Source organism: Coenobita brevimanus, chromosome 43 (assembly GCF_032717465.1).
Source record: "Coenobita brevimanus isolate Jiangsu-jjx chromosome 43, ASM3271746v2, whole genome shotgun sequence".
Taxonomy (NCBI): Eukaryota; Metazoa; Arthropoda; class Malacostraca; order Decapoda; family Coenobitidae; genus Coenobita; species Coenobita brevimanus.
In genome coordinates this window covers 7425001-7450000 of record NC_136996.1, presented here as the reverse complement: position 1 = coordinate 7450000, position 25000 = coordinate 7425001, and the positions used below count along the sequence as shown (strand labels likewise).

At 41.9% G+C, this 25000-nt stretch overlaps 1 protein-coding gene across 3 annotated transcripts in view; it reads right to left on the bottom strand.

The window, feature by feature from the left end:
* LOC145397813 (uncharacterized) overlaps positions 1-25000 on the bottom strand; it is an 856770-nt gene that overhangs the window by 486876 nt on the left and 344894 nt on the right. For all 3 annotated transcript variants that reach the window (XM_080270837.1, XM_080270836.1, XM_080270838.1), the window contains exon 4: positions 11942-12033. In XM_080270837.1, the coding sequence (XP_080126963.1) occupies positions 11942-12033 (92 nt within the window). The remainder of the gene's footprint in view (positions 1-11941; positions 12034-25000) is intronic.

Below are 25000 nucleotides of genomic sequence, written 5' to 3'. Positions count from 1 at the left end.
ATGCGCAAGTGCGAAAATCAGAAAGAAGCCCAGTGAAATGGACCACACAATCATTGACACATTATGCAAACCCCAGGATTCCTGGCTCTATTATCAGCAAAGCAGACTTATTCTCTCTGTAATCAGCATTCTTTTTCTCGCCATATTCTGACAGAGATTTCTTCTTTCCAGTATAGGTACGGAGTAAGGGTTTTGGCACCATAATTGTGTCTGCTTTTGTGGCCCCAGGCTTACCTGAACGTTAACTCGATGAACTGCACGTTGAAGTTGCTATTCTCCTGTAGCCAAGCATCTTTCTATCGAAAGGTAGACAGGGAGCTGGGTGACGGTTCTGGTGGCCATTGTTAAAACTAAGTTTGCAAAGGCAATCTGATGGGCATTTATTCCATACTTGTAACAGATGTAATCAGTCTGCACCCCACATTACAGAGTCAAGTCGGGTGCAGTCGGCAACGACAAAGGTCAGATGTGTTTTATCGTTATCACATGCTTCCAAAGTTATCGTCAGACAATGAGACCTTGTTCAAACCTTCAATAGTCCCAGCTTAACTGTTACAGGACCAAGAACTACAACAAGTTTATTTTAATGTAACTAAAATTCCTACTTTCAGCTCAGTTGTTGGCCATGGGTAGTCAGACTGGAGGGTCAAATTGACTAATCATCAAGGAAAATTACTGCTACTTCATTACTAAGGCTCATCGAATTTCATGCAACCAGAGATTAAATTTAAAACTTCAACAGCGGTTCACTCACTCGATATACAACTGTGTTGCCTTCGGGTGTCTAAACTGAGGGTCAAACCAAATGATTTCCTGCAAATTAGGAAGCCATTTACTACAAGAGGTAGTACCCATATAAGCAAATGACGACTCGTGGTTTACTGGGTTGAGGCGCTCCAAGTGGCTTTAGCCTAGTTAGAGTTACTGTTCACATAATGTCGCCCAGGGGCGTGTGAGTTTGATCACCCTTGCCTTAAATGTAGAGACTGAGTAGTCTAGCCTCGGGTTCCTACGCTACTGATGAGGTAGAAAAGGGCCGGATGGTGGATGGATTGATATAATATAGTAACCCAGTTTCGTCAGGTATCAAATCAACCTTCGTAACCAAGGAAACTCATTTCTACCAGAACCTAGGGACCATCGAATTTCAAGCATCTAAGACCGTAGTGTAGTTGTGGGATTGGCCCAGTTCCGTCAGGTGAAGTTAAAATGACAGTAGTTCCATAAAGCCAGAGCCGTGCCTCTGCATCATTCACTCTAGAGACGGCGGCAACTGCAGCTTCCTTGAGCAAACAGACAACCGATGTGCCGTACCAAACCACCAGCCACGAATATAATGATGCTTTAACCCACTGGGCACGGTGGCCTTCTTTCATTCCTGCTATCTCCAATTTTTGCATTCAGCTTAGGGTAGACTTTTCCAACTAGAGGTGTTAGATAATCCCATCAGTAAACCATTCATCTTATATCTACAAGAATAAACCAAAAAAAGGACTTCATCCGGATTCAAGTAGTTACAGTTTCTCCAGAGAAGTGCAGGTCGCTACTCGTACATCACTGCGTCCTCTTAATATCCGCATCCCTTTTAATCTTTTTGCTGCAATTGGTAGGTTCGGGAACTGAATTCAGGCTGACATTAGATTTTTATATGCTTAGATAAACCTTAAGCGTCAATGGCCGCAAAAACTATTTCTAGTAGCCTCCTCTCTGCTCTTGGCATACTTAGGAAATTATTTAGGAATACATCAGGGACTTCAAGAGAATTTCTCGCTGTCAAAATGTTCTCTCTCTCTCTCTCTCTCTCTCTCTCTCTCTCTCTCTCTCTCTCTCTCTCGAGATTCGTGCAATCCATTAATGATTGTACTAAGGCAAATCATCCAGTAATAAAGGCGTAAACGAAGGCTGCCTCTTACCCATTAGGTTCAAAACGTCTCTCATTCGCTTAATAAAATCGTCTGAAGGTAGCATGAATAAGCACGCACACACACACACACACACACACACACACACACACACACACACACACACACACACACACACACACACACACACACACACAAGTAATCTTAATGAAGTGGTTAAAATTTCTGTGCTGCCTCTGCGTTTTCTCAATATGCTCTCCCCCTTAAAGCCGAGGGGTCAATGGCGCACATTTTAAGCTCCTTCTTCCTTCAACCCTTGGACACCTTTATGTTGTAGGGGAAAGTGCTCTTGTAGTAAAGGGACAATGAAAGTTGTCTCTAACCCCGCATGTACTAGTGGTTTCTCCTAAGCTAAATACAATCGTCTACAGTCAGCAAGAAAAAAAACCGTCCGAAGCTGAGTGAAATCATCCGAAACTATCAAGAATAAAACGAAAACTGCGTCATCTGAATGTAGTAGTTAAAATATGGCCGCTACTTCGCTGGGTTTTCTGAATAACTGCGCCCCCTTAAAGGTGATGCCATAGGTGAGGCTATGCTCGCGAAGCAAGAGCGGGTGATATTTTCCTTGATGTGTGTTCATTGTTCTCTCTGACTGTGAACAAAATAACTCACACAGTTTTTATCTGTTTTTAACCAAATTTGGTGAAGGATTGGACGGTCAACCAATGAGCTGAACAGTCAACCAAGGGGCTGACCCATTGTTTCTGAGGACAAGACATCAAAGGTCAGTGTCACAGGGCTAGGTTAGCTTTTTTTTTTTTTATTCACTTTACAGTAAAACAAATTAAGGGATGGGATGAGAGTGAGATAAGAAAGAAAGAGTTCAGTTTTGAGGACTGTCATTCAAAGGTCAGGTTCACAGGCCAATGTCGAAGTTCGACGTTTGTGTCTGTGTATGAACAATATAACTAAAATAATTTTGACCTCAGCTGAATGAAACTTGATGGAAGGGATGTGGATCACACAAGTGATTTTTTCTTCTTAGAACAACTGGTCAAAAGACAAGGTCCCATGGCAAAGTAAGATTGAATAGTCTTTACCGGTATCCATTTTTTACCAAACTTTGCGCAAGGCTTCATTATAAGGATAAAAGCACTGGATTTTGAGACCAATTTGTCAAAGGTTAAGATCGCAGGGAATGGTAAAAAATCGATGTTTCAGTGTATGGTCAATTCAAGCAGTTTCGATCTGATCTTAATAAAACTTGGTGGAAAAGTTAGGAGTCAGGCAAGGATGAAGTAACTTGATTTTAAAAACAATCGGTCGAAGGTCAAATTCACAAGGCAAAGTCAAATGCTCTGTCATTATGTTAGTCGCAGGGTGCGGGTGCTGCATTTTCTAAGTGTTCCTTGTTTTAAGTTTATGCTGTACTGTCTAGGAAAGAACTACCATACTGTAAGGGTTAATGAAGGCTATATGTAACCACTGTAGCTCAGAAGGTCTCTAACTATGAATAAAATCGTCCAGCGGTGAATAAAATCGCCGAGAACGCCATAAAATAATCTGAGGGTGGGAAGGCATTTATGAACGAAAAACGCGTCATCTGAGGGAAGTGATGAACATTTCTCTGCCGCGTCACTGGGTTTGGTGAATATCTGGGTCTTCTTAAAGCTGACGGGTCGATTACGTTTCTCCGTCTTCTACTTCTACTTCTTCTTCTTTTCGTTTCACTCTTCTTCTCCTTCTTGCTTTTCATTTTCTTTTCGTTTTTTTCTTCTTCCTCTTCTTTCTCTTTTCGTTTCTTTCTTTCTCCTTCTTCGCTTCCTCCTCCTCCTCCTCCTCCTCCTCCTTCTCCTCCTCCTCCTCCCCCTACTACTACTACTACCACTACTTCTTCTTCTTCTTCTTCTTGTTCCCTTTTATTCTTCCTACCCCCAAATAAATTGATAAAATTTAAGAAAAATAACTACAGTTAATACGGCACGGGCTAATAAAGACCCTATCTAATCCCCCTAGTTCGAAAAATGTCTCAGAATTTCCCCAAATCCTCCAAGGCTGAATAAAATCGTCCAAATTACATTAAAATCATCTCTTAACAACTACATAAAATCATCCAAAGGTGAAAAAATCATCTGAAAATAATAACATAAGAATAATACACTATCTCATGAATGGAGTTGTTAAATATTTGTCTGATACTTATTTGTGTTTTGTGACTATCCGCTCCCCCGGTAAAGATGACAGGTTGATGAAGCAGTGTATTATTATTATTATTATTATTATTATTATTATTATACTAATATCAATACAATTCTTGCTACGTCCAAATAATTTCCGTACAACTTTGCATAGTAGACTTATACTGCATGGATTAATAAGGCCTTACCCCTGAAGTCTTATCTTTACTATGTTAAAAAAAAATCACCCACTGTAAATAGACGAAGGACAGAATCGCTCACAGCTAAGTAAAATCGTCTGGAAGGATAAAAAATAAATCAAAAGATTAAAAACATGCCTCAGGTTGTTAAAATGTCGCTGCTACTTCACTAGGTTTGGTGAATATCCGCGCCCCCTTAAAGCTGAGGGGTCGAGGCGCCGCGGGGAACAAAACCACCCGCCTGGAATTCACTGGCTTGCTGAGGAGTTGCAAATTATGTCTGTCTCCCATGGGATGTCGGGTGGTGTGTGTGTGTGTGTGTGTGTGTGTGTGTGTGTGTGTGTGTGTGTGTGTGTGTGTGTGTGTGTGTGTGTGTGTGTGTGTGTGTGTGTGTCACACACACACACAGCTTGGTAGGTGTGCTTTAAAGACTTTTTGTACAAGGAAGGAAGAGTGAGACGGTTTCAAGGAAAGATGGACAAAGGAGAATTAGCTTGAAATATGATTTATTTCGTAGTTTCAAGACAATACGATAAAGGAGGAAGGAGGGAGAGGGTAAGAGGGAGGTGGAGAGGGTGGGGGAAGGGGAGCGGGGAGGAGTAGGAGGGAGGAGGGGAGTTTCAGGCTATGGAGTGAGGTGGGATAGGGGACTGGGAGAGCTTCTGAAGGTGTGGTGGGGTGGGATGATGTGGGGAGGGTGGGTGGGTGTGCTTCATGTGGTGGGGTGTGGTGAGGTGGAGTGGGACGAGGATGTTTCAGACAGTGAGGTGCAGTGAAGTGGAATGGGGTGGGGTGGTGTGACGTGGGGTGGGGATGTTTCCGGTGGTGGGGTGGGGTGACGTGGGGTGGGGATGTTTCCGGTGGTGGGGTGGGGCGGGGTGGGGGTACTTCTGGCTGTGGGGTAGGATAGAGAGTCATGGTTTTTTTCCTGTAGTTTGGTTGGGTGAGAAGTTGTCAGGTGGTTAGTGTTTCAAGTGTTCACATTTCATTACCTCCGCCATTACCTCCGCCAAGGAGGTTTTCACCCCTGTCCGTTTGTTTGTTGGTTGGTTTATGAGCAAGATTACACAAAAGCTACTGTACGGATTACCACGAAACTTGGTAGAAGAATGGGCCTTGGCCCAGAATAGACTCCATTAAATTTTGGTGCGGATCCAGATAAAGGTGCGGATCCAGGAATTTGATATTGGATTAGACTTGACTGAATTAAAAGGTACTGCATGTTGGGCCTTGGCGGAGGTATGCGCTCTACTTAGTGCCATTCTAGTTTCATTATGTTATCCTCTTTAAAACCTTCACATCCGCCACAGGACTCTACTTACCCTGATTTTTTTTTTTATTATTATTTTTTCCCCTACACCCCACCAGCTGAGTTTTTATGTGATAACTTGTGTCAGTTACATCAAAGGCGTACACTCTGCATCAACACTGCTTGTAAACTTGGAACACAGGCCTGCCAAGCCGTGACTTTCTCTTCCCTTGCACATAAACGCTTCAGTGCAAGGACGTCATTACTTTATTCATTAACCCCTTCAGTGTTACAGGGCCATTCCCAGGTAATAAAGCTGTTTGGAGACGTCACGGAAAATGCTGGAATAACGTCGTAATATTCAAGCGGTTATTTTTTCTTCCCCCCTAAGCATTCATTCTGTTGACCAGCCAGTACTCACCTCTGTTAACCTCTTCAATACGATGGTGTCTATTTTTTTTCTTTTTGTCACTGTGGAATGTTTCATATACTTAAGTACAGCATATGTGTCATTTAATGACAACAAGGTATAAAATAAAGAAGACATAGTAGTGAAGGCGTTAGCCAAATTCGTTCAGTAAACGTAAGTACAGGTGGAGTTGATCTTTAATTAAAGTCGTTTCCTCTTGCAAACGGGCAATTCGATATGGCCCTCGTCAAGTACAGAAGGCTATTCCTTTGCGACGTGGATGGCTTTCCGATAAGAGAATCAACTTACGCGAACAACTGAAAGCAGCGAACCGATAACTAACCTACCGTACTCACACCTACACAAGTGGATCCTTGTCGGGGTCCATTCGTGAGTGATAGTTTCTGCTTATCCTAAAATCCTACTCCTGGCTCAAGGGAAGGGAAGTCATGCCAGAGTTTCGCACAGTTTGAAGACCTGCTGTTCAGTACTAACTCACTGAGCCAAGGGATGTCTTCTCCATTTCATTCCTTTACATTCTCTTTCACTTAACTTGGATAAGCTTAAAGTCGTGGAAGGGCTATGTGTATCTTTAATAAACAAATTCTATACAACAGAACTCCCGTAAGTTGAAAAAAATCGTCAGGTAGCAGCAAGAGTAACCCAAAAGAACGAATCTCGGATTCAAGGGATTAAGGTGGCAGATCTGCAAGAGGAACAGTTCACGATGACACTGATACTCGTGCAGTCTAGAAAAGCTTCGAATTGCCAACAGCATAATTTGTTCGATGTGGAACCTTGGCTGCAACTCCATTCAGCGAGGGGAAGAAGTCAAGGGTGAGCAATAACAATGACCCACGACTCCATTTGGCATATGACTGCCCAGGTGCACCACAGAGCAACATGCCTCACCTGTTTGGGATGTGTGATCAAGGGACGTAAAGTCGTGAGCTTGTGAGGCTCTCTTACCCCTTCTCCTTACAGATATGCTTTGCCTAGTTCACCTTGACAGTATTTTGCACATTATTTGCGCCTATCTGGTACTGACACAGGTCCTTAACGTGCCGCACTGAGAAATAAATCAATAAGGAAAACTGGCTCGATATTCCCCTAAGTCCAAGAGCTGTACGCAATGCACTATAGCTCGAGTCTTGTGTACAGTGCCAAATGAATGGGATTTTCAGTAAGCTGGTAAGAAGGGTTTTGTACTTTTACCTACATCTCAACGACTCCAAGTAACAGAGAGCAACGCCAGTCCATTTTTTTGTGGTTCTTGTTGTTGGAGATAAATTGTGAAGTATATCGTCACGGCTTTCAAACTATACCTACATCTCCCATTTTCACAGTGTACAGTATACTCTCACTGTCCCACTCCAGCCCCTCCCCACCACAATTCCATCTCATCCCACCCGTTTCTTTTTCCCTCATACCGATTTCTTTAACCACTCGGACATGTTTATCCTCGGAGGTAATTTTGATGTACCGTAAACCTTTCCAGTACGCAACCCACTAATCCTACAACACTAATTCTCATACTTGCCTGATCCTGTCCCCCTGTCCAAGAAGTTTCCAATCCATTCTACCTTTTGCTTTCCTCGCCACAATCTCTACACCCTCTCACACTTACGAATGTTTCTTGGCATGACATACGACATGCGGTCGAGGAAGAAATCTATTATGAATTTATAATCAGTACATTCAAAAAGAAATATTCTAACACATATAAATCAACATAATATTCGATGTTCTTAAATGCAGGCACAAGAACTCACCAACTGAAGATATTTGTTATTCAATTTAAATACTCAGTAATGCACCGATGACTCTCTATGATTATTACCTGGAATTTCATTTAATGCAAACAAATGCTATCCATCAAAAAGTATGCTTCGCTTAATATCAAAATATACAAAAGAAATAACGCTTCATACTAGTTTACCGAAAGAGTTCATATTCTGTTAAGTGAAACTAAAATAAAATGATGAATTTGAAACACCAATCAGTAAGTCTGTTTGTGCTTGTAGCACTCAATATCTTCACCAGGGAGGCTTCTTGGCTTAGCTGTCTGGCCAGATCCATGCCACCCTTATTGTTAGTCGCGTTTTCTTTTCTTTTTTTTCTTGTTTATTTGTGGCAGGCACTTCTACCCTTCAGTATTCGATTCCGACCAAACTTGGATACAATGACCTATGACCTAGTTGTGTCTGCAAGGTTTTGGTTCCCTGGCAACTACTCGTTACCTAGCAACGGCCGAAAACTCGCTTTTTTCGTACTTTTCACATTTTGAGCTGTAGAAGCTTTACTAATGGCCGCAAAAAGCTCTGACTTCTTTAGGCGACATCTTAAGGTCATTCCCAATCGGAAGTCTGCCATCCATGTTTCCCCCTCTCTCCCCTATTTTTCGAGTGGCAACCATGTGATGATTGGCTTCAGCGCCCCTAGCAATCAATACTGGTTTTCAAAAATGTCTCCTAGTTCCCCAGCGGCTCGATGGAACTGAATGAAAGTTTGCATGCCTATAGACATTGACTAGTACTACAACTTTCTATGTACATCTATGTGATACATTGTCCAGGTCAGGGGTCAATGGTCATCAAATGCAAAAACGGTGAAAACTGCTAAAATCACAACTGTATTCGCGCGAAATGCTAAGGCTCCAAAGATTATTAAGCCAGGACCATGATTCTTGGGTGGAATGTTGCACTGGAGTACCTCCATACAAAAATGACAGTATCAAAACTTACTTCCAGTAACTGGCAGCGCCACCTAAAAGTTGTACCTCTGGTGGGCTATTCCGTGAATTTCAAGTTCCCTAGCTCCACAATGGGAGGATGGAATCGAATGAAACTTTGCATGCTTCTACATGCATGACCTATATCCTCCAGGTCAGGGGTCAAAGGTCATCAAGTGGAGAAAATATGAAAAGCACTAAAATTACGACCTTGCTTGCGCCAAATGCTATGGCTCAGAAGATCCTTAAGCCACGACCATAATTCTTAGGTGGTATGTTGCACTGAAATACCTCCATATAGAAATAACTTTTAGTGTCGAAACTTATTTCCGGTCGCTGACAAAGCTTAGTCCACTCAGAGCTGGCCATCGTCACCAACCAGCTTGTCTTTCTGTCTGTTAGCTATATTACGTGTATTTTTATTACGGTACCGCACCTTGTTTGGAATAATGATTGGGGACGTAGTGAAATGTGACCAAATTTCAGTAAAAAAAAAAAAAAAAAAAAAAAAAGTGTTCAAAGGTCAAAGCCTAACTGGAAATGTGTTGCCTTGTCGGAGGTATACTCTCTTTCAGTGCTCTTGATATACTGTACTTGAATTATATAAATACACGATGCTCTCTCTCTCTCTCTCTCTCTCTCTCTCTCTCTCCACTGAGTTAATTTCGGTTCTTGAGACCACAAGAGCAATCGACTTTCATTGTTCTAAAACACAGGCTTTCTGGGTAGTCACACATTTGGCTGATAACATTTTTTTTTTCCTAAGTCTTCCAGTCGATGCATAAACACGTACTGGTATCAAACATTCTAGAAGCCATTTGCAGTAATAGGTTTATATTGTTTATGAGCAGACCATTAAGTTAGGGAAAGGTGTGCGAAGAAATAAATTCTATTATGAACATGTGCCAGGATTATAAAAAAAAAATGTAAGCCACTGATCCACAGACACAGTAAGTGCGTAGGTTATTTGAGTGACATGCGTCGAGCGATGTAACCGTGAAAGAGGGGAGGTGGTAAAGAAATGGCCTTTGTAAGCAAAGAAGAGGGTGTGATAGACTGGATATCTGATGGTTGGTGGGGCTGCAGGAGGATATTATACTCTTTGAAAATGGGAGTTGTTGGAGTCTGAGTGCAGTGATGTTATTTCACTATATCGTCTATGAATAATAATGTCAGGGAGCTAAACAGATAGACACGAGGGACAAAAAAATTGGTAGACATGTGACAGGCAGTGTATAAAGGGCCATGGGAATATACCCTATTAAAATGGGTGATGCAGAATGATTCGTATGAGTGCAATGAAGATTGTGTTCGACTTTTTTTCTTGTTAATCATTATTAGATCCTGTTGTTCTCATTGACACAGTCTTGCAATGCAGGTAAAGCTATCGTCTACAAGTACTTCCCATACGCAAGTATATAAATTATATATATGTATATATATATATATATATATATATATATATCCTTAACCCCTTCCGTACGACGACGTAGTTTTTATATCTTTGCTATGTGCAGACGATTTTATTGAGTTATGGCGAGACTTCTCGAACTGGAAAGGTAAGATAAAGCATTCATTAATCCCTTCACTACCAGGGATGTCCTTTGAGTTCAATAAAATTGTCTGGAGGTGGCAAGAATAGCATGAAAGTCGGGTCCTCGGTCTGACAAACTTAAAACAAAGATTCCGACACAATGACATTTGCCTGTGAAATGTTGGCGAGTCAGGATTTACACTTTTAACCTCAAGCATATATCAAAGGAACACCATGAAAACAGAGCAACAGGCTTCGTACATTTTCCACATCACCGATTTATGTATTTTCAGTCGTCCTCAGGCATTAAAGCAGGACATGAAAGTGTTGTAAATTATTCGAATGTGAAAAAGCAGGATTATTATTGTTCCGGTGAATTTACAATACGTTATTTCATTTTCTTATTTCCATTCATCTATCTACACATCCATACATCCATTCATCTCTCGTTCACAAGCATTCATTGATTCATCCATCCGTCCACCCATTCAGCCCATAAAACCATCCTTTCCTCCCAAACAGCCATCCATCCCACTCACCGGCACAACAGTCTATCCCACCCACCCACAAATCCATCCATTCCATCCACACTACTGTCCATTCCACTCACCCACACATTACCATCCATCCCATCAGAGAGCTGGGAATTACACCTAAATGAGATGTCTGTCCTAGGCTGAATGAAAACGTCTCAACAGCAAGAATAAAACACTAAACAAGTCTGTCAGCATAGGAAACAGACATATTCTATCCTGTTCATCAGTGCGTGAGGCCTTTCATAAGATTACTGATATCGTTCGGAAACGGGAAAATGAACCAAATATGACAGTATCGTACTAAATGGGTGAATATAGAGAAGAAAGTTACAGTGGATGGAGAATGAGACTGGCTACGAGTGTGTGTGTGTGTGTGTGTGTGTGTGTGTGTGTGTGTGTGTGTGTGTGTGTGTGTGTGTGTGACAGACAGAGAGAGAGAGAGAGAGAGAGAGAGAGAGAGAGAGAGAGAGAGAGAGAGAGAGAGAGAGAGAGACTACTATCCACAACCATACAAGGTCAGGGCAGAATATATGAGGCTGAAACGTAAAAAATCGAGGGGGAAAAATACGGGTGAAAAGGAGAGCATCATATTCTGAAGCAAGTGACGCTGGTATGGGATTGAGGCAACAGGTCAATCGTGCTGCAGGTCCCTCTCACACAACACACACCACACTTTTTACCCTGCGTCACACTTTAAACCTCTTCAAAGCAGTGACGTATTTATTCACTTCTTTATGGTACATACAGACGATTGTATTAACTTTAAGGTCTCTTAAAAAACGATGGAGCACTAGGTCATTGCAACATCTTCTCCCTACAACTGGCCTAAGAACCGAACATTTGCGCAACTTTCACTGCTGGGAACATAATTTTAATTTGGTGAGGAGAGCGGACCCCCTAAAAATTGTGCTTGGTAAATTGTATATAGTGGAAGACATTCCCAGTAACCAGACGAACTCACATGGGAAGTATCATTCATACCCATCAAATAGCCTAGGAGGAGTTCACACACACACACACACACACACACACACACACACACACAAAGTAACTTACAACTGATATAGGCTTGAGGACTGTCTTGTTATGCTTGTCACAGGAAGGACGTTTCAATGTGAACAGGCCAAGGCACATTGTTTCTGACGCCTCCAACACTAGAGGTCTTTCTTAAGCTAAAGTAAATTGCTTACAGGCAGCAGGAATGAATACAGACACATTTGAGAAAACGTTAATAACTGACCTTCGTTTGAGGTTCTCACACTCCATCTTCCAGTAGTGCGCCTGCCCCGCCTTCGACTCCAAGTCGTGTAGTTTCCCAATTTCGCTGTCATACTGACAAAGAAAATGGAAAGCCAGTATTAGTAAACAGAAAACAAAAGAAAATGGATGGTACACTACTATGTTTTCATCAAACTCTGAACGGTAAATAATAGAGTCTTGATGATTCACCGTTCAGAGTAATAATTTTGATTCTAGATTATTAAAAAACACACCACCATTCTCGATTTCTTTACTAATTACCACTCTCTTACTACGTTATTCATTACCACTTTCCCATCTCTATGTCCTGTTTGTCTTTGTTATCATTGCTCTACTGTACCAAAAACTGTCGTTTTACCTTTTATATCACTTTAGATGACTTACCATATTTACTCATTCCTGCTTGGTCTTCTGTGGTCATACAAAAATAAACCTCTATCAATCCTATAGGACTACTGCAATCAGCAGTTATTTTTTTCACCCTACGTTAGTCATGTTATATTTATCACATATATATTCATTCCTGTTTGGCTTTCTACAGTGTCCTTTCACTTAGTGTTGGGACCTGTATTAAATGGTAGCTGAAGAAGTCAATACAAATAGAAATTAGACCTTTTCTTCCTTCATTTAATGAGAATGAGAAAAATGTAAATGTAAAGGCTTAAATTACACCTGCTCTCGCGAAACGAGAGTGGGGTGCTATGTTTTGATCGGCGTGTGTGTCTGTACTGCTGTGTGGGTTGCTGTGGAAACAAAATTAAGTTTTCATTCAATTTTAACTAAACTTGATGGAAGGGCTGTACGTCACCCAATGAGAAAACCTAATGTTTCTTAAAATAACAGGCCAAAGGTTAAAGGCATAGGGCCAGGTAAAACGCAGACCTAAGAAAATGAACTAAATATAGTAAACTCCACCAACGAGGCTGGAGGAGGTTATGTATTCACCTATGTTTGTTGCTTGCCGGAATCAAAAGATTCGACAAGCATGTTGGTCCGTTCCGTATGTCTGTCTGTTTGTTTGTCTGCTCTCTACAGGTCGCAATTTTGCGCCAATCGTTCCGGAAAAAAAAATCAGGAGATAGATATCCAAAAACCCTGGAAACCTATTGTTTTTCATTGATATCGGTCAAAGGCCCTGGGCTGGGTGGGAGATTAAAACCCTTCAATGGCCGAGGGTCCGGAAATCGCCAGGACCCAGTGGCCAGCCCAGGCACCATTATTTTCACATTTCGAAAATCGACTGTTTTTTTCTTTAAAAGATCAAGAGAAACGTCTGGTGCACCTGGCAATGAAGCGCGAAAAATTTCACCAGATGACTGCCTACACGCCGGTGAAAACTAAGCACAGGAATGGAAAAACATCGCACTAAGAAACGTCCATTTTTTTTCACCCCCCCCCACAAAAAAAAAAAAAATCTGTGTTGCTGAAGTGAAATTGTTTCAAATGATTCCAAATTCCAATCCAATCCATCCAGCAAGCGCTCTGCCTATGGGAGTTTCATCTATATGTTTATTTGTCCACACGATATCTCCAAAAGTTCTCAATGAATTTCAATGAAATTTTTTGTAAGGGTGGCCAATGGGCCAAGAAAGAATTGATTAAATTTGGGGGCGGATCCGAATCCGAATCCGGATCCCATGTATCCCGCAAAACATCTCCAAAAGTTCTCAATGAATTTCAACAAATTAAGTGGAAGAGTAGACACTAGGTCACAGACCACGGTCACATGCCATGAAAAACAGTTTTAAAATGATGTCAACTAACTTTCGTGGAAGGGTTCAGGTTAAAATAGGTGTAGAAAGATTCGATTTTGAGAACAGTAAGTCAAAGGTCTGTGTCACAGAAAGGTCGAAGGAGAAGGTCACAGGACAAAGTCAAATACTAAGTACCTTGACCAGATGGTTGCTTGGGGTATGTTGTACGTTGTAAGTGCTCCTCGTTTTTAAATGGAACTGAGAGAGAGAGAGAGAGAACTCCGCCTCCCCCCCTCACTTTTTTTTGGTCACCATTATTAGGCAGCACCAAACAGCAATTACAACAATCATGTGGACTGAATATCCGCTCACAGCCATTTGCATATTATTCTCTTCATGCATAATTAGTTGTATTATTATTATCATTATAATTTTCATTTTATTACTTTATTATTATTATTATTATTATTATTATTTTATCATTATTACTGCTATTATCATCATCATCACCTATATTTCCATCATAAAATAAGACAGATTATAACCTAGAACCAGAAGTATAAAAAGCACAAGCCTTAGACCCATATTTTCAAGAGTTTAGCAAGCTTTTTAACACCTGTTCCTTAACCCCTTCAGTCCAATGGCGTATTTCCATGGTTTACTTTTATCACCAGATATTTTTCAACTTAAGACAGCCCTCTAGTAGTGAAGGGTTAATGATGGCTATACTTATCTCCCCAGGTTCAAAAAATCTATTGTAAAATCAATATACAGTAAGCGTTTAGAGAGAATAAGAATCAAATGGAAAGCACGTCATGTGATATAATAGGTAAACAATAATTTTACTTCATTCTGATAAAGAACAATTCTTTTTGTATTGTTATATACTATTTTCTGTTATGTTATTTGCTCTTTATATCAACACAAATTGAATAAATAAAATACAGAAATAAAAAACTTAACAGAAACAGAAATTCACTGGAATGAAAGAGACACGAGGCAACCTCTGAACTGACGAAAGTATGGACCTACAAGAATAACCAATAGGACATCCAATGAATTGGCGAATCGTTCAAACTTTCGAAGTAATGGCTCAACTTAGCTGTCAAAAATATCCAACTATGCTAATTGGTATTTTGTCTTTTTTGAAGAAATAATATGTCTTCATTAATTTGAATTTCTTAAATGATTTCATTCGAATATATATCTTTAAAGGATCATCCGATAATATATAAAGTCATTTTTTGACTGAACACAAATTTATAGACAATAACAATATGGGCGAATCAAGCAAGAACGTGTGTTGGGATAACTGGAATTATGTATTGTTTGTGATATTTATACTTCTCAGTAACTAACCACACAACTTCAATGTACAGTACATGGTATCAAAATAAAGGAATTTAAGTTCAGAAAAATACTCTGCATAGTTTATAAGCCTCATATCAATTTTTTCCCCGTTCAATGTGCCATATATGTTTAATAACAATCCCAAGAGATCCTTTATATAAGGATTGGCTTATGAGTGAGGCAAAAACTCTAAACATGGAGAGGGAAATGAAAAAGGTAAGGAATAAAAAAGGGTGGAGCATCTCAGTTCTGATGTATGATGATGATGCTGTACTGGTTGCTAATAGTGAACAAGAGCTCTGCAAACTGGTACAGAATTTCGTTCATCCCTATGAACGTCGTGCTTTGAAAGTAAATGCAGAAATGTGCAAAGCGATGAATGCTGAGAGAGAGAGTGACTCCTGATGTGATGCGGTGGTGAACTGTGAGAGACTAGAATTTTTCAGGGAGTTTCAGTACCCTTATGCAATGGTAGGAAAAAAAGTGTGGGGGGGGAGGGTAAATGTGAAAAGGAAGTGAAAGTAGGGTGACACAGGGAAGGAAAGTGGCTGGTGCTATGGAGGTCTTGGTACGAAACAGACACCTGAGTATGGAAGTGTCAAGAGGATTACATGAATGAATATTAGAACCCGCATTAACAAATGAGTGTGAGACTTGGTGTACCATGAAACGAAGTCAAGAATTAGCGACGTGGGGATGGTGTATCTGAGAAATGTACATGGAGTGTGGAGAGTGGATATGGTAAGAAATAACGTGATTCGTGAAAGATGTGAAGCAAAGAAGTATGTAGGCAATAGAGCTGAAGAAAGCGTGCTTAGGCTGTGTGGTCATACTTAGAGAGCAGATATAAACAGGGTAGTGAATAGCATATATAAGAGTCAGTTGAAGGCGGGACGAGACGTGGTAGGCCAAGAATGTGGACGTAAATGGTAAACGAGTTTGTGAGGAGAGACACTGAGGCTGATGACGCTTGGAAATTGATAGAGGATCGAGCCAGTTGGATGAATTTGGCATGGGATGCATTAAAAAAGTTTGCCACCCTCTTTATAACTTCACAGTCCACGAAATGACTGGCTGATAGGTGATATGAAGTGCATGTGTGTGGAAAGATGTGCCTGTGAGGTAGAGTTAGGACTTCGGGGCCTTGAATGGGGAGTGAATGAGTATGTGGCCCATTTTATTGCGCAAGAATTGACTGGGTCTCAGACATTTATTTTTCTTTCTTGTTTCCTGCACCCTACTGACCCTACCTATGAATGCAAACAAGTGACTGAATGATAATAATGATGGGTGACGAATGATGGAGTATGGATGATTTTTTATTAGTGATCATCATTATAATAATCGCCATTATCATCATCATTATCATTATCACTATTATTCTCATTACATCATCAGGCACCTGTCTGAAATACAATAAAAAAAAAAAAGTCTCAATGGTGTACCCTTCTGTTTGTTTATTTTTCTCCCTCCCCGCCCCGTGACACCATCGACATTGCACATTTTAACACCTGCATCATTGAACAAGCGTCACAGTCTATAGGGAAAGAATAAATGAATCGGGACAATTATATTATGTAAATGGATTCCATTTGTGTGCATGAATAAACTGCAAAATGCCATTACAATTTGATCCTAACGTTGCCAGCACTTTCCCATAAAAATAAATAACATATTCAATTGATAAATAAAATGATAAATTCAGACACAGACAGGTAAACAGATAGATAGACAGACACAGACAGAGAGATAGTTATTTAGAGAGAGAGAGAGAGAGAGAGAGAGAGAGAGAGAATAGGTACGACAAATGACTCGCTCTTTATGGTGATGTGAATGATGGGCGTGTTGACGGACCACTGACAGGAAGGATCAGTCATCTGGCCACCTGACTGAACTGATTTCCTCGTGAGCTTTTCTATTCGCATTTTCAGGCACCGTTTTCTTTTATCACCGTAAAGCCTTAGTTTCTTATCATCTTCTGCTCCTGTTCTTACTTGAAAATGTATCGAAATCAGGGCTACACACAAAACAAAGGCATTTTATTGGTAGTGCAAAGCTTTTCTAGACGACACGAGTAATTGAAATAGTGAACTGTTCCAAATGCAAACTGCGAAAACTTCCAACTACCATCCCAACAGCAGGTCTTCGATGTGTAGCCCTGCCGTCAACCCATCTCCAGCCAGCACTGGGAGGAGAGGGTGAGTGGAGTATTGTTTACAAGTGTACAGTCAAATAGAAATATTCGTTCGTCTCCCGTGCCTTTCTCTCATGGCTGGACTTATAAACGCTTGACTGAAACCTAGAGGCAAAGGTGCATATTATCATCCACATGGGGGTGTTGTCAGGCACTTTTTTCCACTGCTAATCAATCAAACATCTATGACTAACGGTGACAGAGGCAGGAGAGGATAATGAGCATTTGTATTTGACTCTACAGTATCTCAAAGCCTCTGCCCAGCCAATGATGTCTGCCAATGACCTTGTTGTTGCGCCACTGAGGTAATTAAGTCAATGATTCAAGGGCGAGTGACCTGACAGCGTGTAGGACAGAGCCGACAATCAATGCACCGCAGCACCTGTGTGTGTGTGTGTGTGTGTGTGTGTGTGTGTGTGTGTGTGTGTGTGTGTGTGTGTGTGTGTGTGTGTGTGTGTGTGTGTGTGTGTGTGTGTGTGTGTGTGTGTGTGTGTGTGTGTGTGTGTGTGTGTGTGTGTGTGTGTGTGTGTGTGTGTGTGTGTGTGTGTGTGTGTGTGTGTGTGTGTGTGTGTGTGTGTGTGTGTGTGTGTGTGTGTGTGTGTGTGTGTGTGTGTGTGTGTGTGTGTGTGTGTGTGTGTGTGTGTGTGTGTGTGTGTGTGTGTGTGTGTGTGTGTGTGTGTGATTACGGCTGCAAGGGAAACAAGGATGGCTTTGTGTGTGTGTGGAGGGATGGGGGAGGGAATCAATGGATTGTAATACAACGGAAGACAACTAGAAGGTCACAGGACAGAACGTAATGAGAGGGATGAGTAAGTATGGATGGGGTGGATGGCTCTGTTGTTGGAAGGGGTGGTTTTATTGGCTGGATGGATGGCTGTGTGAGTGAAATGAATTACTGAATGGGCGGAATAGTGGGTGGGTGGGATGGATGTGTGGGTGGGATGGATTGCTGTGTGGGTGGAATGGGTGGTTTTGTGCCTGGAAGAGAAAGTGAGGGTGATGATGGAGTGTGCATGAGAGTATGGTAATTGGGAGGAAAAGGAGAAGGACTCCAAGAACGAGAAGATCAAGTGCATGAGTATATAAGAGAGAGTGGTGTGTCGGGGAGAAGAAACGTTCGAAGTTCCTTCTGTCGAGAACGTCCCTCACAGGATTTGACGTCAAGGAACAGATACATAAGAGAAGCACAGAATAAATGCCTGTTGGAGGAATATGCAAAAGCGTAGTGAACGGACGAATGGATGTGGACGTAAAGGATTGCTGGTCACACTAGCGATAAACAGTTGGATGGAGAGAAGGCAGACTGGGAAGAAGGAGAGGAAATCGATGCTTGTGTGTGTATGAGACATAGATAAGTGTGTGGGCAGGATGGAGAACTGATACGGCTGGTAGCTGATATGACATGCCAAGACGTAGATGCGTGAGTGGGTGTGAGTGACAGGAATAATTAAGATAAATTGGACAGTTGCAATGACAAAGAGCTATAATATAAAAGATATTGATAAGGGCACGTCGATGAATGGATATGAATGAAATAAAGAGTGGGATTGATGGACTGATGGACATGAATGGAAAAGACAGGCTGGTAAGAGAGGGACGGAAGGCTGTGTATGTAATTCCCCATCAAGAGCGTAGGATTCCGGGGCCAGGCTGTTCAATTGCGATATTTATAGGAGTCGAGAGCAGTTGCTTTCCCCTGAGTGGTCTTATGTGAACAATAAACCCCCACTCACCCTCAGATTTAAACCCTTATGGGCAAAATCCGGTTGGGGTGTCTTAGCTCACTCGGCCACCAGGAGTTGGAAGAGGGAAAAAAATATGAAGGATGGAAAGTTGAAAGGTGACTCAATAACCTATGGAGGAACAAGTAGAGTCGTGTGAGAGGCATGTGTGGTTGCGTTTGTGTGTACTGTATGACCACGTGAGGTGGATAGATGGATAGACTGGGTGGGATGGAGAGTAGGTAATAAAAGGAAGACCAGCTAAAATCTCATGGATAGATAGGGTAAGAGAGAAAGAGGTAATATAAGGGTAGACAGCTAAAAAATAATGGACAGATGGGTTGGGTACGTAGCAAGAAATATAAGGATGCATAGCTGAAAGTCATGGGTAGAATGGGTGGGATGAATGGCAGGTAGTCAAAGAACATGAAAGGCTGAAGGTAAATCTGAAGGCAGCGATGGGAGGGACGTGGATATGTGGGTGATATGGATAGTTATGTGAGATGGGGTGGAATGGATGGCAAGATATAATATTAGTGGACATATGGAAAGTCATATTTGTAGGCGATAATGGGGTGGAGGAAATATAGCTGACTGTGTAACATGGCTGTCTGTGTGGATGAAATGTATGGCTGTGTAGTACAGATTGCTGAGTGGATAGTTAACTTGGATGGAATGTATGGCTGTGTGAGATAGACGCCTGAGTGGAGAGTGAACTTGACAGATGAATGGATGGTAAAATATATAGATGGATGGAGGGATGTCTCATTGGACGGATTGATGCAGATGGCGCAAGATGAACGTTGGTAGAATGAACGGATGGGTGGATGCGGATGGAGTAAGATGAAGAGCGGGTAATACAGAGAATGATGGACTGTGTGAAAAGTATTCAAGTTCTGAAGGAAGAAAGGTTTGAGTATACTCGTAGGTGGCATGTCGGACTGTTATGGCTAGGTGGATGATAATGGGATAGACGGTCGAGTAAATATGGTATCAGTGTTTCAATATGGGATCGAGAGCTGAAAGGTAAATGTGTAGGTGTGTTGTTGTTGTTGTTGTTGTTGTTATTAGTGGTGATACTGGTGGTGGTGTTCGCTATCACTGTCGCTGTTGATGATGATGTTGTTGTTGTTGTTGTTGTTGTTGTTGTGATCCCTGGCTCAAATGGCCGTTCAATAGTAGGCTTTGAAAGGAGGGATACGGGTCAATGTTGGTGGGATGAATGGCAGTGTACAGATGAGATGGACCGATGTGGCTATGTGGTGGGGTGGATGATTGTGCGGGTGAGATGGATAGAGATGTGTGTGTGCAACGGCAGGATGTGGACTGTGGATAGCTGGAAGAGTAGGGAAACTGTGATGGAAAGTGGTGGAAAAAGTGTTTGGATGTTGGTGGTGGTTGGATGTGGGTAGTAAGGTGGACGGCTGGAAATGGATGATGGATGAAAGTGGGTGAAGGGTGGGAGCAGGTGACGATGGGTTACAAGTGGGTGGATTGGATGGATGAATGTAGGGGATGTAGATGGTACAAATGTGTTGGATGGCTGGTTGGAATTAGGTGATCGTTACAAGGGAGTGAAATGGATGGACAGGTGTGTGGAATGAGTCACTGGGTGTCTGTGAATATGGATGGTTGGGGGTGACTGTGATGCAGCGCACACATTTCTAGGTATGTAAGATGGTTAGAAGGGTATCACTGAGTCGACTGTGTGTGTGTGTGTGTGTGTGTGTGTGTGTGTGTGTGTGTGTGTGTGTGTGTGTGTGTGTGTGTGTGTGTGTGTGTGTGTGTGTGTGTGTGTGTGTGTGTGTGTGTGTGTGTGTGTGTGTGTGTGTGTGTGTGTGTGTGTGTGTGTGTGTGTGTGTGTGTGTTGTGAGTAGAGTGAATAGGTGTATATATGTAACTGGCTGTGTATGGGTAGGATGGACGGCTTATATGCAGTGGAGACAGATAAGTTATGTGGATGGGATAGATGACTGAGTATTATGGACTCAAGTGTCAGATGGAGGGAGGCTACCTTTCAATATTTCCTATAATTCTTTTAGGGTCGTTACCTTAACCCTTTAAGTACCAATAGGTCTTTAACACTGTATTTTCGTACTGCTAAGCAACCTTTATTGAAGTAGCATAAAAGCCATGCAAAAAAACAAAAATTAACTTCTTTACTGCTAAGGGTCTCCTGATACTTGAATAACAGCAGCGAGAAGCATATTAAATGTTACCGCACATATGCTGAAGCAATTAAAGGCTGTGCACAGTAAATAAGAGATACAGTACTTCACAGAGATATAAGAAATAAAACTCAAATAATAGAAGGTGGTCCATATTCCAGACAGAAATCCTGCCATGGGGAGACCTACGGAAATGTGATGGTGTGTACAAAATCAGAAATCCACTACACATTATAGTCCATATAAAATTTTACGAACGCGATATCTTTCACTACACTATGAACTATGCATTTCTGAAGCCACGTAGGAACACTAAAACACAGAGAGTCTCACATACGCAACAACAAACAGGTTGGCAAACTAATTTTGTTACACACACACACACACACAGTCTCTCTCTCTCTCTCTCTCTCTCTCTCTCTCCTCCCTACCATCTTACAAACACATAACCTTCATTAACGCAGACGTAAATCACGAAGGCGTCATTATCTCGATACAAACTCAGGCAAGGGAGTGCCAATTTCCTCCCCAGCGAACAGGGTAAATGATAAGGAGGGGAAAAAATGAGACGAAATACCTAGCGCACCTCCAGACAAACGTATCCCTTCTGCCCCTCCGACGTAAGAGTTGATTTCGAGGGGCACGGTCGCTCCACTTGATATGTTGCTCCTCCCTGCATTTCTCTCTTATTTTCCTCCCAGGTCTTGTTGGTTTGAAGCGTCCACACAAGTTTGGGCGATAATGGGGATGTGAAACCTGAGATTCCTAAGGTGAAGACGAATTTCGGGGCGTAAAGGAAGATTGGAAGATATTGGAAAAATTAATGGGGATGCTGTAAGATGTCTTCCACTGCGTCAACTTTCTCCTTGGATTTTCACGGCAACCAGACAAACTTCTTTCTTTCCTCCATTTAGCTCCAAGTTATAACTATTCGTTCTGGGCCAGTAACTAGAAGACTGCAATACATTACCATGATTTCCTAGGCTACACTGACGGCTTGTTTACACTACTCCTGCTGTCACCAAAAAATATGTGTCTAACTTACGTGAAATCCATCGCGGTGACATATTTCATAAAAACAACATCTAACCTCTTACGTTAAGCTGATATTTAACTCATGTTAAGCTGAATGAAATTACAGTATTTGGAGGCGGGGAGAAAATAGCAAAAAATATCTCCTCCTACTGAAGGCATTAGATAACGTACAATGCCACCTAGTTTCCCCATCCAAATAATTGCCAAGTTTATAATATTCAGACTGGATACACTAGACATATTTCTGGGCATTCAAAAAACAATCACGGCACACCTACATTTAGCACAACCTATCACAGAAACACTCAGCACACTCACAGTGACAATGTGCTTCCTCAGATGGTGACTCCGGTGGTTGGACTGATAACATAATCGTCAATCAGTCCTTTCAATACCACCAGGGAGCGGACAGTTACAAGGGCACAGTAGTATAGGATTTCACGTTTTCTCAAAATTTCCCATCGTGTTGAAATCCTCTCGATATTACAGACTCTCTCATTCACAAAAAATGCATCATCAACATATGTATTTTCACCTGACACTTTAAAAACCTTCCATTCCTATTCCCCCGCGCAGGAAGTATCAGGAACCATAAAACACGGACTGATCATGAATAACACAGCCTCTCGCCCACGCCAGGTGTATGTAAGCCTGTCGTTACATACAGTACATACATACCTATATAAGTTTAGACACACAACACACGTCAGCTGTCACGCACCCACTTTGTACACCCATGCATCTATTTCCCGTCTCGTACATTCATGAGCACCACTAGTTCGTGAAACACACACACACACACACACACACACACACACACACACACACACAGAAAATTCACCCTAACACTGTCGCCCGCTTCACACCGACAATACACTCAGGGCCACACACAAATATCACTATCTCTTATATTATGGTGCTAACTTCATATAAATTTACATGCATTTTGTTTAAGTTAATCTACCATTTAGGGGAAAAGAAAGTTTGTCAGCTGGACGAGGTGATAGCTAGTATCAGAAAATTAAATATAATGTGCTCGTTGCCTGCCTAATGATTTTGTTACAGCCCTGCTCCCCTGTAAATGAGGTGAGGTGTGTAAAATATTCCAATCTATGAATGAGCCAAAATTAAAATTACTTGTTTCCTTTCTCACACACCTTTACTCTCATTCTTATCAACACCAATCCTATTACGCTTACATGCCAACCAACACACTATCACAGACTCACCACCTCATATACCATCATTCTTACTCAGCACCTCACAAACCCTTACTCTTACTCACCACGTCACACTCCGCCACCCTAATTCACCACCTCACACACCATCATTCACATCCCTAACACCTGACACACTACTATCTTTACATACCAACTAACACATTATCACTTTCTCACCACCTCTTATTCAATCATTCTTATCCTTACTCACCATCTCACACACCATCACTCTTTCTCACTCCCTTACATACCATCACTCACGTTTCACTCTGCTACTCGTTTCCCTTACTCACCACCCTATCACCCATTTCTGTTACTCATCAAACCAAGATTTTTCTCTTACTAACTCACAATCCATCACTTCCTACTCACACATCATCATTCCTCCTCCCAAGCGAACTGCATTACTCATAGTTCCATACTCAGTCCTTATCATCCATCCCAATCCACTACCCTTATATGTCACTCCATTATTTTTTTCCCATCCCTCAGTTTTTCTTACCATCACCACCACTCCTTCACACTCTCCTCTGCTCCGTCACCCTCAATCCCTCTCTCATCCTCTATTCCATTATGTTCTCCACCACGCTAACTTCTCCTACCCCCCACCACAGCCACACCCACATATTCCCTCTATTTAACCTCGTTTTCCACTCCTCTTATCCACCACCTCTTCCCCATCACTATCAACATCGCCTCTCCACCACCACCATCACTCCGTCACACACCTCTTGCACCGTCCTTCATCCCCCTTCTCCACCAATGCACATATCTAGTTCCACCACCATCATGTTGCCACACTCCCTACTACATCATCTCATACCTCATATCCACAACTCCACATCTCTTCCTCTCCACCAACATCCCCCAGACTCCCTCGTCTTACTCACGAAACCAGTTCTCTTACCACCACAACTCCTCGCTCTTGCCTCTTCCTCCCCTTCACCCAGCATCTTACGCCCGCCTCCTCGTATTCTGCAAGAACAAGGCCGCCTCTGTCCCTGCCCCTCTCACACACTTCCCTCACACATTACGCCCTAAGGTATCTCGCATCACACTAACCCTTCTCCGACTTATTGCGTGGTACTCTAACTGGATCTACTCTCTAGGTCTATGTCCTCTCTCTCTCTCTCTCTCTCTCTCTCTCTCTCTCTCTCTCTCTCACACACACACACACACACACACACACACACACATACAATGAATGCACGGATTCACTTCCTGGAATGTACGGCACACACACATATTACGATAAACACTTCCAGTCCCCCAATCTCTCTTACACACACACACACAAGACATTAATACAAACTCTCTCTCTCTCTCTCTCTCTCTCTCTCTCTCTCTCTCTCTCTCTCTCTCTCACACACACACACACACATACACACACACACACACAAACAATGAAAGCACGGATTCACTTCCAGGAATGTATGACACACACATATTACGATAAACACTCCCAGTCACACACACACACACACACACACACACAAGACATTAATACAAACTCTCTCTCTCTCTCTCTCTCTCTCTCTCTCTCTCTCTCTCTCTCTCTCTCTCTCTCTCTCTCTCACACACACACACACACACACACACACACACAAACAATGAAAGCACGGATTCACTTCCAGGAATGTATGACACACACATATTA